The sequence below is a fragment of the Ptiloglossa arizonensis genome, chromosome 1 (genome assembly GCF_051014685.1).
Source record: "Ptiloglossa arizonensis isolate GNS036 chromosome 1, iyPtiAriz1_principal, whole genome shotgun sequence".
In the NCBI taxonomy this organism is placed as follows: Eukaryota; Metazoa; Arthropoda; class Insecta; order Hymenoptera; family Colletidae; genus Ptiloglossa; species Ptiloglossa arizonensis.
The window spans coordinates 20,329,421-20,346,696 of NC_135048.1; the positions used below are offsets into that span (position 1 = coordinate 20,329,421).

The 17,276-nt window shown below is 36.6% G+C and overlaps 2 protein-coding genes across 2 annotated transcripts; both read right to left on the reverse strand.

Moving 5' to 3' along the window:
• Nucleotides 1–759: 759 nt before the first annotated feature.
• On the reverse strand, nucleotides 760–7,619 carry LOC143147779 (UPAR/Ly6 domain-containing protein crok). Its single transcript, XM_076313371.1, has 3 exons — nucleotides 7,312–7,619; nucleotides 5,321–5,479; nucleotides 760–2,088 (listed from the first exon to the last, which is right to left on the reverse strand). The coding sequence occupies exons 1-3, from the start codon at nucleotides 7,370–7,372 to the stop codon at nucleotides 1,847–1,849; spliced, it is 462 nt and encodes a 153-aa protein (XP_076169486.1). The 5' UTR covers nucleotides 7,373–7,619; the 3' UTR covers nucleotides 760–1,846.
• A 4,158-nt stretch (nucleotides 7,620–11,777) lies between these two features.
• On the reverse strand, nucleotides 11,778–16,760 carry LOC143149573 (uncharacterized). Its single transcript, XM_076317098.1, has 3 exons — nucleotides 16,572–16,760; nucleotides 13,925–14,086; nucleotides 11,778–12,169 (listed from the first exon to the last, which is right to left on the reverse strand). The coding sequence occupies exons 1-3, from the start codon at nucleotides 16,618–16,620 to the stop codon at nucleotides 11,958–11,960; spliced, it is 423 nt and encodes a 140-aa protein (XP_076173213.1). The 5' UTR covers nucleotides 16,621–16,760; the 3' UTR covers nucleotides 11,778–11,957.
• Between the last annotated feature and the right edge of the window lie 516 nt (nucleotides 16,761–17,276).

Below are 17,276 nucleotides of genomic sequence, written 5' to 3' on the forward strand. Positions count from 1 at the left end.
ATCGTGAAACTGCCATCAAAGGTGTGTATTACATTGTACGTTCGACCCTGAAGGAAGATAGGACAATTTTTAATCCATTTTGTGTCGTTATTAAAATTCGAGACGGTATAAACGAATGGAGTACGTAAATTGGAAATGTATTTACACGGTACATAAAGTGGATAAGTATAATTTTATTCTGACGCGCTATGACAAGTATAGAAGAATATTTAAAAAAATGTATCAATTTGTGAAGAATTCTATGGACGAATTTCGATATAAATTATTGCACCGTTTTTTTTATTCGTACTTCCACGTTTCGTAAATTAAGAAAATACAAAATAATTGTATTCGATGATCAAACTATTTTCTTTCAAATTTTTTAAAGTTACAAATACGTATGTGGAATGCTATTCAAGTATTTTCAAGATGACAACTGAAATTAAGATTTCGATTAAAACATGCTGTCACGAGGTTCCTGTAATTTCAATCCTCGTCTCGTTGAAAACCGGCACACGGAGTAATTATTTTTTGCAAACGCTTATCAAATGGGAAATCTCACGAATTACGTTCGTGTAATTAAAAATGAAGCGGAGACCTCGGTTCCGCTTGTTTGATGTATCGTTGCGCTCAAATAAATTTTAAGAAGCGATAAATCTGTCCCAACGATTCTTCCAACGAGTGACGAAATCTGTTCTAAACAATGCAATGGAAAATAGTACACGTATCAACTAAGAATGATTCTTAAAGGCTGGGGTATAAAATAAAAACACGCTCGAAAACAACGATAAACACTTCAATTCGAATACATAATAAATTTAATAGATTTTACAAAGTACATATTTCGACGTTTGTGCTTCATACTTAGGGAGAAACAAATTAGTAGCAACGAAACGTTAATTCTGTACGCAGAAAAAAACAAAAGAATATAACGTACGAGTTGTTAAAGATCGATAGAATTCGAAAGAATTATATAACGTAAACACTACTTAAACGAATTCAGACATTCGCTGGCCGCGAATCATCTTAAAAGGAGATTTCACGTTATCCTAAGCGCTGGACGGATATCTGATAAGCTACATTTTCCGCTTGTTTTTTTGCATTTTAAATTAATTTCGCAACAGAAGAAACAACGAAAACGAAAGAAGGGACAGAGAGAAGGAGAGAAGAGAGGAGAGCTTAGATCGAAAAAAAAAACGGGTATCGAAACGAACGAAGGGGAAGCACTATCTACAACAGCGTGCGGCATTAGGCGCGTATCGATCGATCGATCGAGAATTACATAAATCGTGACGCGAAGAACGCGTTGTCGCCGATGAAACCGCGACACATCGAACACACTTAACGAAACGGTTCGAACGAACAGCTCCCGTTTATTGTACAAACACGTCGTCACCGCGTATCGTCGCATCTATATACATATATATTATATGGTACAAAAATAATCATCTTGTCTCGAATACTATTTTCACGCGACACATCGTGGACCGTTACGCGGTACGATTAAATTAAGTAAAGCTTTCAAGCGCGTTAGCGTAAGTAGTGAAACGCGCGTCGAATCGTTCTATTTGGTACGCAACTAACCAAGTATCTAACTATAAAACACTAACGAGTTCGTCCCAGACCACGTGAGACCGTTTTAATACAACGTCGTGCGACGACAACGAAAATTCGAAGCAATGTTGCGGAGTAACGATCTTTAATTAACCGACAATCTCTGCAAAGTGGCAGGAAGAAACGCTACTCGCTGATTGCGTTTCGACACACAACGATTCCAATGGTTTTTCTTTCTTTTTTCTTTTTTCCCCTTTGAAAGTGCTCCTCGTCTTTTGCAGGTCCTTCTTCACACGATGGTAACCTTGCGATGTTAAAGGTTGCTGTGTTTAGATTGCAAGAAACGGTAACCGATAACGGCCAACGACACGATGTAAAGAGACTGCATAATCGATGCACTTGTCGCCGAATTGCAGAGATTGGTGCTGCAAATGTGGCAAGACTCTATTATGCTCCGACCTGACATAGCCATTGCGCTGCAAGGACCATCGACGATGTCCGTTTCGTCAACGTTGGGAGTGGAACACTGACGTATCACCACTCGTTCGCTATTTTCTGGGGAAAAAAAATTGAATCGTGAGTTCCAGTGTGGACGATGCGCGGTAATTCTCGATTCGAGTAGTACTTGAGTAGGGCTGCTCGTTGAAGTTTTCGGTATTCGATGATTCAAATTATTCGACGAATACAATTCAAATTCCATTCGAATACTTGAGTATTTGGAAATAAGTTCTTTAGGTACATCGTTTTAAATTTCATTCTCATTGAACATACTTTATCAACGATAACAACGTTTCCGGTTTGATAAAAAAAACTGATACATCTTCCGGCTGGAAACAATTGTTTGTGCAGTCACTATGTTTCCAGCTGTAGAAAAGATTCTATCAGCGAAAAAAGAGGTGGTAGGAATATTTATGAAGCATTTTACAGTATCAGTACAGATAGACGAATACTTTCTTACTCGAATAATGATATTCGAATACTTTCTTACTCGAATAATGATATTCGAATACTTTCTTACTCGAATAATGATACTCGAATACTTTCTTACTCGAATAATGATATTCGAATACTTCCTTATTCGAATAATGATATTCGAATGCTTTCTTACTCGAATAATGATACTCGAATACTTCCTTATTCGAATAATGATACTCGAATACTTTCTTATTCGAATACTCAGGTATTCGTATATTTAAATATTCGAAATTCGTTCGTGGTATTCTAATAGCCATAAAATAGAAGAATAATTTATTCGATTCATCTAGTCGCTTCGTCAATTCATTTGAATAATTTTCATATTACTCATTCTGTCTCCGTATATAACGATTTCGATCAGCTACTTCGAGGAAAATTTTAAATCTCGATTTATTCGTCCTCGCAGAGTGAAAATAATCTCGGCGCGTATATTATGCAGTAACGTTAATTTGCGATTGCAATCCGGTATAAAAATAAATAATCTACAACTTTTCGTGTTTCGTGCGATTCGCAGCAGAATGATCGTTGAAACGATCATGGCAGGTTATGTTCCGGTCATTCCACATCACTTTTCGCGCTCGATATTAAATAATTTAATAGAATCGAATTACAGCGCAGTCTGTGCGCAAACGAATGGATATGAGTCATCGTTTTTCTCGCTTCGATATTTGTTTACAAAATAACAGGACGTCGATATTGGTAATTATTGCTTATTTTCATGGAAACGGACTGTACGACGGAATTCTTATCTTCGATTTACGTGTAACGATATATTCACGATTTCCGGCTTAGATGTGCAATCGACCGTGCAATGCAAAATGTTTGAGGCTGCAATAAAGTATTGTTCGAACGATTTGGCGCAACAGGTTGAGCAACGCTCGTGATTCAATATGTACCAAGATTCTCCGGAAGTAATTATGGCATTGTGCACGCGAATAAAACCTGGTTCTTTTGTACGATGATTAATAATGCGCGATACGTGCAACGTGCCGATCGTTTACAGAAATTCTAGAACGAGAAACGACGCAAACACCGTGAAAATAATTCAGTTCCGTTAACAAACGTTAACAACTTCCCTTATTGTTTTTTTTTCTTCAGTGGATACACGGTTTAAAGAAACCTCAACGTTTAAAATGATTACGAAAGAATTGCTCGTCGAATGTAATAATCGAAGAAAAAGAAAGGGATGAAAGTAAAAGGAATTTCAATTTTTACCTGTACGATATTCGCGGTGAACCGACGAACAACTCGTTATAAACTGATGTTTAACTCTACTCGATATATGAAACAAAAATTCATAAGAATCGAACATTTTTAATGGATATTCAAATTTTCAAGGTTTTGTCGAAAGGATTAATTTTTGGTGGCTTTAAACGATTAAATTTATATTCTTTGCGGAAGGAACCAAAGTTATTCGGAAACATTTCGTTTCCGCAATTCCGTAAACAGAGTACTTTTCCTTCTGGGTTGCATAATTATTATGAGCTGAATTATGTAAATTCTGATAATCCTCCGCTTGTTGTGGATGTACATATGCGCATACGTGCGCCGTTAAACCTAGAATTCCTGTCACGTTAACACGATTAACCTCAATATTCATGATCCTACACCGGCGAGTGATTTTTCTCTAACGCGGGTGTGGTTTCGGCCTTGGTTGCACACAATTATCGCAATTATAGTAGCGTAACGCGTGTCGTGACTCACGGGAGTAATACGGTGCGCCGTATAGCGATCAGCTCGAAGACGATGATCATTGGGTGATGCGACGATTCCACGCAATGTTTGAATGCGTCATCGTATTTAAGTACATTGCACATGAACAAGCAACGTAACAGTCTTGTAACAGCTATCACGAAACCTTGATCACGATAATAACGATATTCGAATACACAAATATCGGACAGTATTATTCGAGTACTCAGATACCGAATAACGATTTCCTGATACTCAAATATCGAATAATGGTATATGGATACTCAACTATCGAATAATGGTATTTGGATACTCAACTATCGAATAATGGTATTTGGATACTCAACTATCGAATAATGGTATTTGGATACTCGACTATCGAATAATGATATTCAAGTACTCAAATATCGTATAATAATATTCGTATACTCAAATACCTACTAATGATATTCGACTACTCAAATATTGAATAACAATATTCGTATACTCAAATACCTACTAATGATATTCGACTACTCAAATATTGAATAATAATATTCGTATACTCAAATACCTACTAATGATATTCGACTACTCAAATATTGAGTAATAATATTCGTATACTCAAATACCTACTAATGATATTCGACTACTCAAATATTGAATAACAATATTCGTATACTCAAATACCTACTAATGATATTCGACTACTCAAATATCGAATGATGATTTGTCGATTAATTATGCAACAGATTATTCGGCGCTACGGAAAGGAGCTGAATTGTAATAATGAATGTAAATTGATGACTAGAATGTAAACATGTATAATTACGTGCATATTTTTTTCGCTCTGCGTGCCAGTACGCAATGAAACCAAATGGTATACAATCTCCGGTCGTGACAGTAACTTTTTTCTAAAATTATTTTCACTTTCTTTGTTGTAATGTAAAGTCTAGAAATCTATTGACACTTTCGTGTGTATTTATCAACGAAATTTGCAATCGCGACCTTGGACTTTGATTCACCGGGAAATGTTTGTTCAGACGAATCGTTTGTTCAAACGATGATCGAATCTTTCGACAGTTTCATCGATTCTGAATTTTACGAATGCAGATTAGCCGAAAGTTTTCAATTCTTTTACCTCTTTTCACGATTTTTCGGCATATGGGCTTCGATGTCTCGTAAAAGCTACTCTCGCACACTTTCGTATGGAAAGTCGCATGATGTTCCGTGATGTTCATTGGGTCGCCGCACAAAGCATTGAAGTTGGAGGCACAATCCCAGCATTTTAAAGCCGAACCTGCAGAATGCATTACGAATTATCAATAAATACAGCAAACGTCATCAATATTCGTTCCATTACGATTATTTTCGCCTTCCTCCTTTAATTGCGACATTCACCGAAAAATTAGTAGTTATAAAAATTATCGAAAGAAATCACTGTTTTCGGAAAATACCTAAATGGAAACTCTGTTAGTCACTGTGGGTAGTGCCATTCTTCTTCAGTTCGAATTGATAAACTTCTTATAGAATTTTTACAACGATTACTTGCGTAACATTCCAGAATGTTTCTTCCGAATTGGATTTAATCGTAATGTATCTCATTCTTGACATACTCATTTTCCTTTCTGATGTAGATCACGGAAGCTCATAATAATGTAGTAATTATGTAATATATTGCTGTACACGATATACAGGCACTGTACGTTACAAATCGAATTATCCACATTACTGTGTTAATTTAAAAAAGGATTAATACCGCGCAGAATTTTACATGTATCAATGTAATTTATATTAATATAATGATCGATAGTAGAGCTTAGTTCAAGACTGAAATTCCATTTCGCAAATTAATTTAATTCAAGTACGATTCTATTTGGACGATTATAGATAAATCTGCAGAATTAATATTTTATCGGTCATATCGGAGTAATTTGTTGTGTAGGTTGTAATAGTGAGTAGACCTCAACTACAGTTAACGTAATACGTTTGATAAGACGGTAACAATGGACCATGGTATAACGAGGCAACAAAAAGAGCAATAACAAGAATAATAATCGGAACGTGTAAGACAATACGAATGCCAATATTTCAGATAGGGTTTTACTAAAGATACGACGCATTAAATTTTTCTTACTCATAATTCAACAACCGGTTATTGAATGAGTCATTTGGGAGCGCTGTTGAAGCATGAGTAAGTTATCCATCTCCTTAAAATCATTCAATTCAAGCACACAATAAGAAACTGGTTTCATTCAAGATTTATTGTCGTGAAAATCATCGACAATATAATTTTTGTAAGTGTACGTGCATTGTATGGACAAACGATTATATTAATTTGTAAAATATTAACGTGGTACGCAAATCTGAACGTCGAAAGTTAATTTTTAACATTTCTCTACACGTTTCTTCTGTATTCAATTTTCAGTTAATTTTTTAATTCGTTCAAGTGTTACGGCAATTATAGTTTTCTATTCTAATATTTAATATAAAAACGTTTTCCATAGTTACATACTCTGTGCATAAATTCCTTTCATCCTCACAAATATTCCAATTTTCTCGAGTTATCGATTTATAAACTAATTAATCACGCAACGCGCGAGGATTTTGAAGAAATTGTTTCTTGTTTCTTTATACGTCCACGAGATAAGTAATACTTAAACTAAACGATAAATGATTAGAAACGCATATAAACGCAAATCACGCGAGTAGAACTAAACCCTTATTTGTTCGACAAAATTTAAAAAGGTTCTTTGAAAAAAAAAGTGCATTCACCTTCCAAAAATTTCCGATCAACTTAAACGTTTTCATATTTCTCGACACAAACTTTTACACCGTCACCGACTAAAACAATGTACAAAAAAAGTAAATACGAATTATTCCTTCAATAACGAATATTTCTCTACCACGATAAATTCTCGTTATCTTGGGAGATAACCACGAGCCAACGAGATAACCTCATCGAGTAACTTCGTGACACCTCGTCGAAGCCTAGATTCCTAAGTCAGTGACGTCGATTTTTTATCCCTCCAGATTGAAAAATAAATAAACTACGATTCGACCGATCGAACCACGAATAAACTGATTCGAGAAACGTTCATAAATCGATTAAAATACTCGGTTGTTACTCACCTGACCGCGCAAGAACGACCAGTCCGAGAACCAGCAGCATCCACACGAACCTGGGTGACATTTTGATGGTCGACTCGGTGATTTCAATGCTCTTCCAGGCGAATTCGATCGATCGTCGTCGCCACGGATCGCAAGCAACGTGGAGACTGCTCAATACGTAAGAAATGATACCATTGGCGTACGATACCAGACAGAATAAGAACAGGCCAGCGTCACGGAACGTGTTCACTACGATACTGAAGAGGCAACACCCCCTTTTTGCCGAGAGCGTGCACACACGGTTTCCTTTTTTCCCTCGCTCCCTCTCTCCCTCCGTTCTCTCTCTCTCTCACTCAGTCTCTCACTCTCTCACTCTTCGTTCTCTCGAGCACGCGGTTAACGTGGACCGGCGTAATAACGCGTATCGTGCCTAATAACCCCGTAACCCCTCCGCGGGCGATGCAACCGCCAGGAAGTAGGAGTCAAGAGCAAACAACCGAAGGAGGCTTCCGAGAGAACACAAGAGACGAAACAATAATTGCGGTCAGGGGTTGGTGGGGGGAATAACAGAGACCGACAGAGCTCGCGGCCCTCATTGGACTCATTAGGACAATTACGGGGCCCGTCGAACGCTCTGGGATCTTTCGAGGTGGAAACCAGAGTATGCTGGAAACTGGAGTACGTATTCGGTCGGCGCCCGCGGATTTTCAGATTACAGCGAGGTAGGTCTCCTGGTTCTCGGTCGCCCCGTGATTCCCGCTTTCAAGAGAGGGTACCTCGGGAGCACCGAACAGCTGACGGAAATAAGTTTACCCGTATTGTGCGAATTACGATCTTGCGAACGATCGTAATGGTAATGATAATACGTCTTTATTTCATCGAGATTTTATACAGTTAAATGGGAGAACGCAGTATGCTTTTATTGTAAGTAGATTGTGTTCGAAAGGAGAAAATATTGTACGTGTTTATTGTAAGTAGATTGTATTAAATAGGAGGAAATATTGTACGTGTTTATTGTAAGTAGATTGTATTAAATAGGAGGAAATATTGTACGTGTTTATTGTAAGTAGATTGTATTAAATAGGAGGAAATATTGTACGTGTTTACATGGTATAAAGAAGAAAGGAACAAAAATAATGTGTTTTTATTGTACCACGATTGTGTTAAAAAGGACAAAACATTGTACGTGTTTATTGTACTTCTTAGATTGTATTAAGTAGGAGGAAATATTCTACGTATTTAGATTCTATAGAGAAGAAAGGAACAAAAATAATATATTTTTATGGTATCAAGATTGTATCAAACGAAGAGAAAATAGTACGTCTTGATTCTACCAAAATTATAGTAAAAAGGAAAAAAGATACTAATACAGTATCGAGCGAAGGGAAGAAAGTAAAATTAAATACACTTTAGTACAAAAGCGAGACACAGCTATATGATTTGTTATTAATCCAGCTTCGATTAAAATAAATAATGTACAGTTATCGAAAAGACTATCGCCTACTACTGATTTTGTTGTTTAATTTTCGTTACTTCTATCATTTTTAAGATTTATAGTTCAAAGGTTTGGGTCAGGACGTACTTACCGTGTTGTTTTCAGTGTAGTTCATGTTTTTCAAGTTGATCGTAATGATAACATTCCTGTGTAGATTTATCAATACCTAATCTCTGTGGAAAATTGACTTCTGATACATTCTCAACCTCAGAAATGATTTATCGTGGACAAATGTTGAAACTCGCGTACACGAAGATGGATTATCGAATTCTAACGTGTAAATAAATAAATAAATAAATAAATAAATAAATCTTAACCGTCCTTATAAATAGACTCAAGTTACACAAGTACTCGAGAACACATTCCAGCAACGATTTTGTTCTGAATTTAAAGATTAGATCGTAAGGATTGGCTTGCTTGTTCATGCCTATGTATAGTACTCGCGGAAGGAGATTGCGTCAGGAGTTACGGCAGGTTCCATTCGTTCAGGAGCCATCTCTTCGGGCGCGTACGAGATATATACGATCTTGCCCCTGAACGAATAGAACCCGCCAGAACCGGGACACAATCTTCTCACGCGCGCACCGTATATACTGTGTGTCACGTGCCCACCGAATGAATCATTCGCGCTGAAACTACTCATTGAGCTTTACTTGTCGAGAAGAATAAATACCTCATGTTACGTAATAAACGATAACTTAACCTACACACACTTATAGATATACTATTTTCTGTTCAGGTTCCCATCACATTTTAAATAAATGTAACAACGTTTCGTGAAACGTAAACATAAATGTAAACACGGTAATAACGTTTTTTCTTTTCCCATGACCAAAGAAATTGGCTATGCAATGCAGAATCATTTTGTATACACTTCTTTTTTCTTCGAAACGTGGAACACTTTGTTTTATCGTTGCACGAATTATTCACCGTATTTATGTTATTTCTGCTGCGTTATTACCGATTGAATAAATTTCCGAGGAAATTTCCAAAATTGAAAATAGAGATATTAAAAAATTCAGTCACAAATTAAAGTATAAAAGTAAACCGCATGCCACACCTCCAAATAAAAGTCGAATATAATCAAGATATTCGATTCCATCAAATATGATACTTATCTCATTTTTTCCAACCAATCGTGCGATAATTTAACGCGAAAATATCCAATGTTCCTTGGCTTGAAAAAAAGACACCTGTATACACAGGAATAACGCGTAATTTCAAATTCACACGAATCGATTACAATTTTCAGTTCCTGTGGATTTGTAATTCTGAAATATTTCCTAAGAAGAATATTTAGAGACAACCAACAAGTATATTAAATTCGATTCAACGATAAAAGTATTTTACGATAATATTTAAGTGTTCCGAAACCTCGGAGCTGAACATGTATTATAAATTGCGTTTAAAGCGGTCAAGAACATAGAACACGTTTAACAATGTGCAAATATTAACAATGCAATTAATTATTTAACAATGCAAAAACTTAGTTGCATCTAAACACGATCGATCCTTACTTAATTGTGTCAATCTTCGTGGAGAATACATTTTTCACGGTAATGAATCGGTATCGTCCGAGGAAATTGATTTCAATAAACATTTTCAAATCGGTGAACCTTAAACAAGATTAGAAATTTATTTCCAAGTATTGTATCCCTCCTAAAATCAACGTTAAACGTTCATTTCTAACAAAATGGTACCCTCGACTTAAATTAAAAATATTAGAGAAAAGAAACTTATCGAAAATTCTCTCGTTCCGTAATAATGTTTAAATCGTCGTCTAGAGATTTCGCACGAAATGGAACGATCGGATTGGAGAACAATCGAGTAACAGGGACTCGAATAATTACGGTTCCACCGTAACGTGATCGCGCGTGATCGAATTCGAATTCACGATTATCAAAGTTGCTTACAGATCTCTAAACGCAGGATTACAAAGTGAGGCCTGCCGACTCGTTAAGGAGGTCTTGCCACGGGTCAGAAGACCAATTAACCCCGCGAGACATTACCGAATTGACTCGAGCATTTGACCCTTTCTCCTCGACCTATACGCGTACATGTGAGTCCGTGGTGCATCCGTGCGTGCACGTTTTCGTGCGCAGCAGTTAAAAGTTACCACCATCGACGCAAAGCTTACATCAAACCGGCCGTGTCTCCCAGTTCATTCATACGAGCCGGTTAATTTCAACGTTGAAAGTCAACAACCGTTTCCGGTCATTCGACGTCATCGTCTTCCCTTTTGTGGACCAAACGCGGTCAACTCGAAAGCCGAGGAAAACTTTTTTTCCAGCGATAATCTATTCGTGGCCATATACGCATGGACGATACAACGCACGAACGAACAAGGCCTTCCCTGGGGGCCTCGAGCTTTAACGGGGCCTCAAAATGGGATTGATTTAACGACGCTGATTATTAAAGTAGAAATTACTTTGCGACGATTGCTTCGATTTTGTAATTTATGAAATTTGTCAAAGACTAATCGAGAAATCGGATGACGCGGTTAAATTATATCAGTTTGACGACTATTGAACAATGTTCATCATTGAACAGTATCGAATATTGAATTATATTTTTGGCAGAGATTATTTTCGCGGATGAAACGTCGAAAAAGTTTCTCTGTAGTTAATTTAATGCAACGAGAGAGTGTCAATTTAACCGCGAGTATTTTTATCATTACTGTTATTACGATTGGATTATTGTTACAAATTCGTTCATAAGGCCCGGGAAAATAAAATATTATTGCTGAGATTGTATCCAGTTCTTGATTCGTTACCACTAGGAGTATCACGATGTAGCTTCGTCGAGTTAATTTTTAATATGTAATTAGTTTACAAATAAAAATATGAATAAATTTAACCTTATCGTTCGTCGCGCAAAATTTCTACTATAATTAGGCATTGGGAAAAAGAATTGTTTCGGGCAAATTTAACTTTTCTACATTGTATAAACTATCTTCTATATTTACACGAATCGGACAAAACAACTTTCACTTAATAATATTTTATTAATTACATTTTGAAGAATTTTCTACAATCTTGACGCGATACGGTTACAATCATTGTGCGTACAAATTTATAGAACTGCGATGTCGGTGAACAATTTAATAAAAGTAATAACAAATACGTCGTCGATCGAAGAAAATTAACGAGCTGTTGGAATACGACGATAAACGTTATTTGAGATACGATGATACGGAAACGAATAGCAGGAGTAGTTCCAAATGTTGCGCGACTGATAAATGATACGATCCTTGACCGTTGCAAGCGTAGTTGTTGCAAAAGGAACACGTGATGCTGGACTTTGGAAAATATTCCTCGTGTTGGCAGTATCCATCGATTTCGCGTGACGGCACGCAACCTCGCACCGTCACCAGGACGTCCCTATCTGGATCATTAAGGAAATCGTTGCTTCATAGCCTCGCCACTATCGAGGTAACATTTTAATTGCTAAATCTCGAAGCTACAAATTCCATTAAAATAAACGCAACAAACGGAAAACCGTATCGTTGATCGTTCCGCGATAAAATATCGACGAAGAATTTCAAGATTGAATACCGACGAGCGTTTCTCGATGTTAGGTAATTACGATCGATCCTCGTCTTGTATAAATTAATACGAATCCGACGAAATGTTAATCAAACGGGGAGAAAAAATAACCTTACAGCCGACGCGTGTCTCATTCCAAGAATCTGAAAACGATATCTGTACATTTACTTTCCGAGAGAAGTATTATTGTAAAATTCCAGAAGTATATATTTTCAAAATTACCAATTCATAATTTCCAAATTGAAAGTCACCGATAACGAAAATAAATTTTCTCTCGAGAAACGCTGTTTCTTCGAGATTAAAATTAAATTTGAAAACCTTCCACGGATGACGTACAGTTCGATTTTAAAGAATCGAAGAATTTTAAAGAATCTTCCCTTGGGAGACAAATTTAAAAAATTAATCGTTAAACGAATGTTGTTACGAATTATCGCTGATGCTCGTTCTTCGGTTTGTATTGTTACTTTCAATTTGGTACATTTGATTCGTTAGTGGGGATCGTTCGAAACGTTGAATGAACTTTGAAAAACGTATCTGCATACTATGTTACAACCTTCGTGAAACACATGTACGGGAACAGTTACGACGTCGTTATAGTATCTGCGTAAGATCTGCATCGTAAATCGGAAACACGGTAGTACAGTCTACGCGCGGAGAGTATGCACTCGATGACGTCGATGGGTTGCACCACACGACCGTGTAAAAAATCGCCTAACGCGGCCTCTGCGTATTTGTACACATGATTTATCGTTGGTTAGTGGTTGGGTATAAAAGTACCAGTGCACGGTCAATATTATCGTGCAATATCGAATATTGCCAAAATTGACCGCCTAAGGACGATATCGTGGATCGATGAAACACGTCGAAACAATTAAAGAAACTTTTCATATTATTTAAATCGTATCAATGTATACGTGCAGACAGTATTCTACAGTATACCAAGAATACATATTTAAATTAGAAATATTACTTCGCATTTGGGAACAATATTTCCAATTTTTCCAGGGATTATTTAACATCAACGAAACGGTAATATGGATTACCGAATATTGCCGGGACAATGACATTTGTTATTGAATATTACTGAAACTTTGATAACGAACATTGAACATTACCTACGCAACGGTATCGATTACCGAATATTACCGCGACGATTATTATTCAATATTATCGAATCGGTGATATCGAGTATCGATTATTGTATCGCTACGATAATATTGATCGTGCGTGAATAGAAAATATCGTAGATTCAGGAACGAGCCAGAGCCCACTTAGGGGCGGCGAGACCGTCTCGATGAACGTGATTGGTTAACCGGCAGACGCACATTCTCGAGTATATTGTGCATCGTACGTGGGCCACTGTGTTCTCGATACGCTTCTCGTCAATATCGAGATATTTTTTGTTTGCCTTAAAGTGCCTCGTTCGAATCCATTAGTGCATTTCGACGAGCACGTTACGCGCATGCAGACGAACTGCACGCGATAAAGGTTAACGCGAGCACGTACGAGGACGCGATGCGCCCTGGTAACAATGATCGATGCACGCAGTGGTAATCTACTCTTACGATTAGTTGTGAATATTTTTCATACGTACAAGTGATCACGCTTTTCAGGCAATGATGAGAGTCGTTTTGGGGACAGAGTACCAAGTCGAAATTAGGCGATGGGTTGTACGGATCGTTGCACTCCGTCGTATGGGCTACCCTCAAATCGGTATTGCAACTGTAACACCATAAGGATCCTCCATCCGCGTACACTGTCGAGCAACATCGAAAAATCATTAATTACCGAACGGAACAATATCGAACGAATTCTTTACCACCGTTACCGTACTTGTCTTCGAAAAGTTTAATCAGTCGGAACGTGTACTCCTAAAGTTTGAAATTTAAGAGAAATAGTTCTGGAATATTTTCAATATCGTCAAGATTTCGCAAATATACGAAATCGTTTGATATCGAACCTTGTCGGTAGATTTTCCAATGTACGGTTAACCGATCTTGTTTCTTCTCTCACTCTTTTCGTTCGTGTTCGTTTTCTTCTATATTAAAAAAATCCAGAAAATTTGTAACCTGAACGTTTCGCTTAAAGTTGCAGCCATTTCATCGTTTATTATCATTTTAGAGAAATTCACGATTCAACCGTGACTATCGTGGATAATAACGACGAGAATACTTTTTATTCGAGACGCTCCGAGCGGACAATAGCTCGACAATCACAAAAGAAGAACGGTGGATTTATTAATGTCCATGTTAACTTACTAACGAGATAACTTGAAACACACGGGACGAACGTTGAAATTTATTTTCTGAAATTTCCAGGGAGAGGCTGTGTTACATGGAGGAGCATCGTTTAGAGAACATTCTGCCAGACACAGTACATTTAATGAGTTGTTTCCTCCCTTTCTTCAGATGCGACACAGTTACGGTAAGAACCAAGACGGAGGTACTTTTCTCATTAAGCGTCTTTCGCCATGACAACCCCACTTTGCAACATGATTCGTTACACCATCCACCGTCTTTGCTCGTACTCGAAAACTTTCAACCCTCGACAAACCACATTGTAATTTGGCATCGTACCTGGACACGTTCGGTCCTTTAGCCCCGATCGATTTTCTTTTCAAAATAACTCAGCTCTGAAAAAAACCGTCTCTTTACAAAGTACCGAGCTTGAAGTCGAGTTTCGGAGTCTTTGAGATTCCGAGAAAATTGGATTACGAAATCTCGACTGTTCCTCGAAAACGCTTTCTTTAAAGATTCTTCGCTCGCGACCTCTTTTCCTAAGACGAAATTATTAACGACTACCAGTTTGATGAAATCTCGAAAATTGAACCATCGTATGGAAGACAATAATTTACTTGGGGGCTGTGAAACGATAATTTTACGAATTAATAGCTACGTACGATTTACGATAATAATTACTTTAGAAGCGTACTTTTTGTATACGGATAACAAATTTTGGTATTTCGAAGTAATAAATATATTTCACGTTTAGAAAAATTTGCTACGAACTCGAAGAATTTTCGTCAGACGAAATTATTAACGACTACCAGTTTGATGAAATCTCTAAAATTGAATCATTGTATGGAAGGCAATAATTTATTTGGGGGCTGTGAAACGATAATTTTACGAATTAATAGCTATGTACGATTTACGATAATAATTACTTTAGAAGCGTACTTTTTGTGTACGGATAACAAATTTTGGTATTTCGAAGTAATAAATATATTTCACGTTTAGAAAAATTTGCTACGAACTCGAAGAATTTTCACTCCCTGTGGACTTTTGAGAAGCTCTACTTTGGAAACCACAGAGTGTGTCTGTAGAGGATTAATTATTGGTGTTTTATCAATAAATTGTATAATGTAATATTTCATTCAAACGTAATTAAATACCTTCAAAAGTTGTCTACTAAAGAAATCTTCACAATTTCTTACTTTCTAACCCATTTCTGTAGTTCTGATTCATTGTAGAATAAACACAGTTATCAAGTAAGAAGTAAAATCCTTCGGTCAACCTATTTAAGAACTTAATTAGCACCGTTATAACAGTCAATAAAAACAATCAAATTTTAACGTTGTGTAACCGTAACGAAACATTTATTAAATCTTTCTCGACCTATAATCTGTAGTCATTTTCAAAACTATCAAACAAGGGCAAACTGAATTCATAAGAGAGAAAAAACTTGAATTACGTAACGAGTAATTACCTAACAAAGAAACTGCGTGTTCAGATAAGTAAAAGTTGGAAGAAAAGATTTAGTTCAATCTACTTTTCAAGTTTAATTAACGGCTTGTTGCGACTACAACCAACGTTATTGATTTTACCGTAATAAACTTTATACCTTATAATGTTCGTGAAATTATAGTTTAAAAAACGTGATTAGAACTATGAAACACAGCTGAAATTTTTTTTAGTTCTACTTTTTTTAATTGCTTCGATTCAGAATGATCGATTATAAAATATTTATGAAATTTTAACTCAACGCGCGTGTTGAATAAACTGTTAAAAGTATTCCACGTATTTTCTGTCAGTTTCGATATTCACGAATTAATAAATCACCGTAGAAATATTTAATTCAATTGCGCAAATTAATCTCGAACAATTTACCGACAATATTCCACGCAGATATCGAGCTGGTAACGTATAGGTTATTTATGTTAAATTAAATAATGAGATCGGTAATTTCGTGCAATAATTGCGCGAAGGAGGTAGTAAAAATTATAAATTGTAAACACTACTTACCGAAACTCATTAAAGTGATCGCTATCGTTAAACTGAGCGGTCCAACCATGATGGTTCTACCTCGAGATCTACGTCTCAAATCTCCTCGCTACCTGTTATCTTATCTCTCGCAATAAAAGCAAGAACTAGCATGCCACTGGAAGTGTTAAGTGGGTAGAAAATTTACGTACAGCCTTTCATTTATGCAACGACATGTAAACGATGACGGTGTTGGTGTTGCACGCGTTGGTGTTTCAACGGATCGATCGGATCGATTTCACGAATAGCGGTGAAACAGTTGGCGTGCGAAAAATTATACGGATGGTTGTATTAACTTTAATAATGTTCACCTCTTGATTTTCGTACCGTCGCATAATTTTTATTCTATTCTCGAAAAATCAAAATACATAAACGTTTATTAAAATGGTGGAACGAAACTGTGAACCACTTTCCTCCCGAAGAAAAGTGGCATTAAACTCTGATTACGATCGCGATAACACGTCGTTGCTTTCGAAAGCGTTGTTTTTCCAACGAGCTAAGGTAAATTTAAACACGGAAAACTAACGAATATGGAAAAAGCATTTTTGCGCAGCACCACGGTAAAGAAAATTTTATTATCATTGGTCAAACATTTAATTTTCCTGTTCGTGTTACACACGCAACAATGATTCTTCGTATTCGATAGTCTTTATATTTAAATGCAATTTGAGGTTCATACCTGAAGTA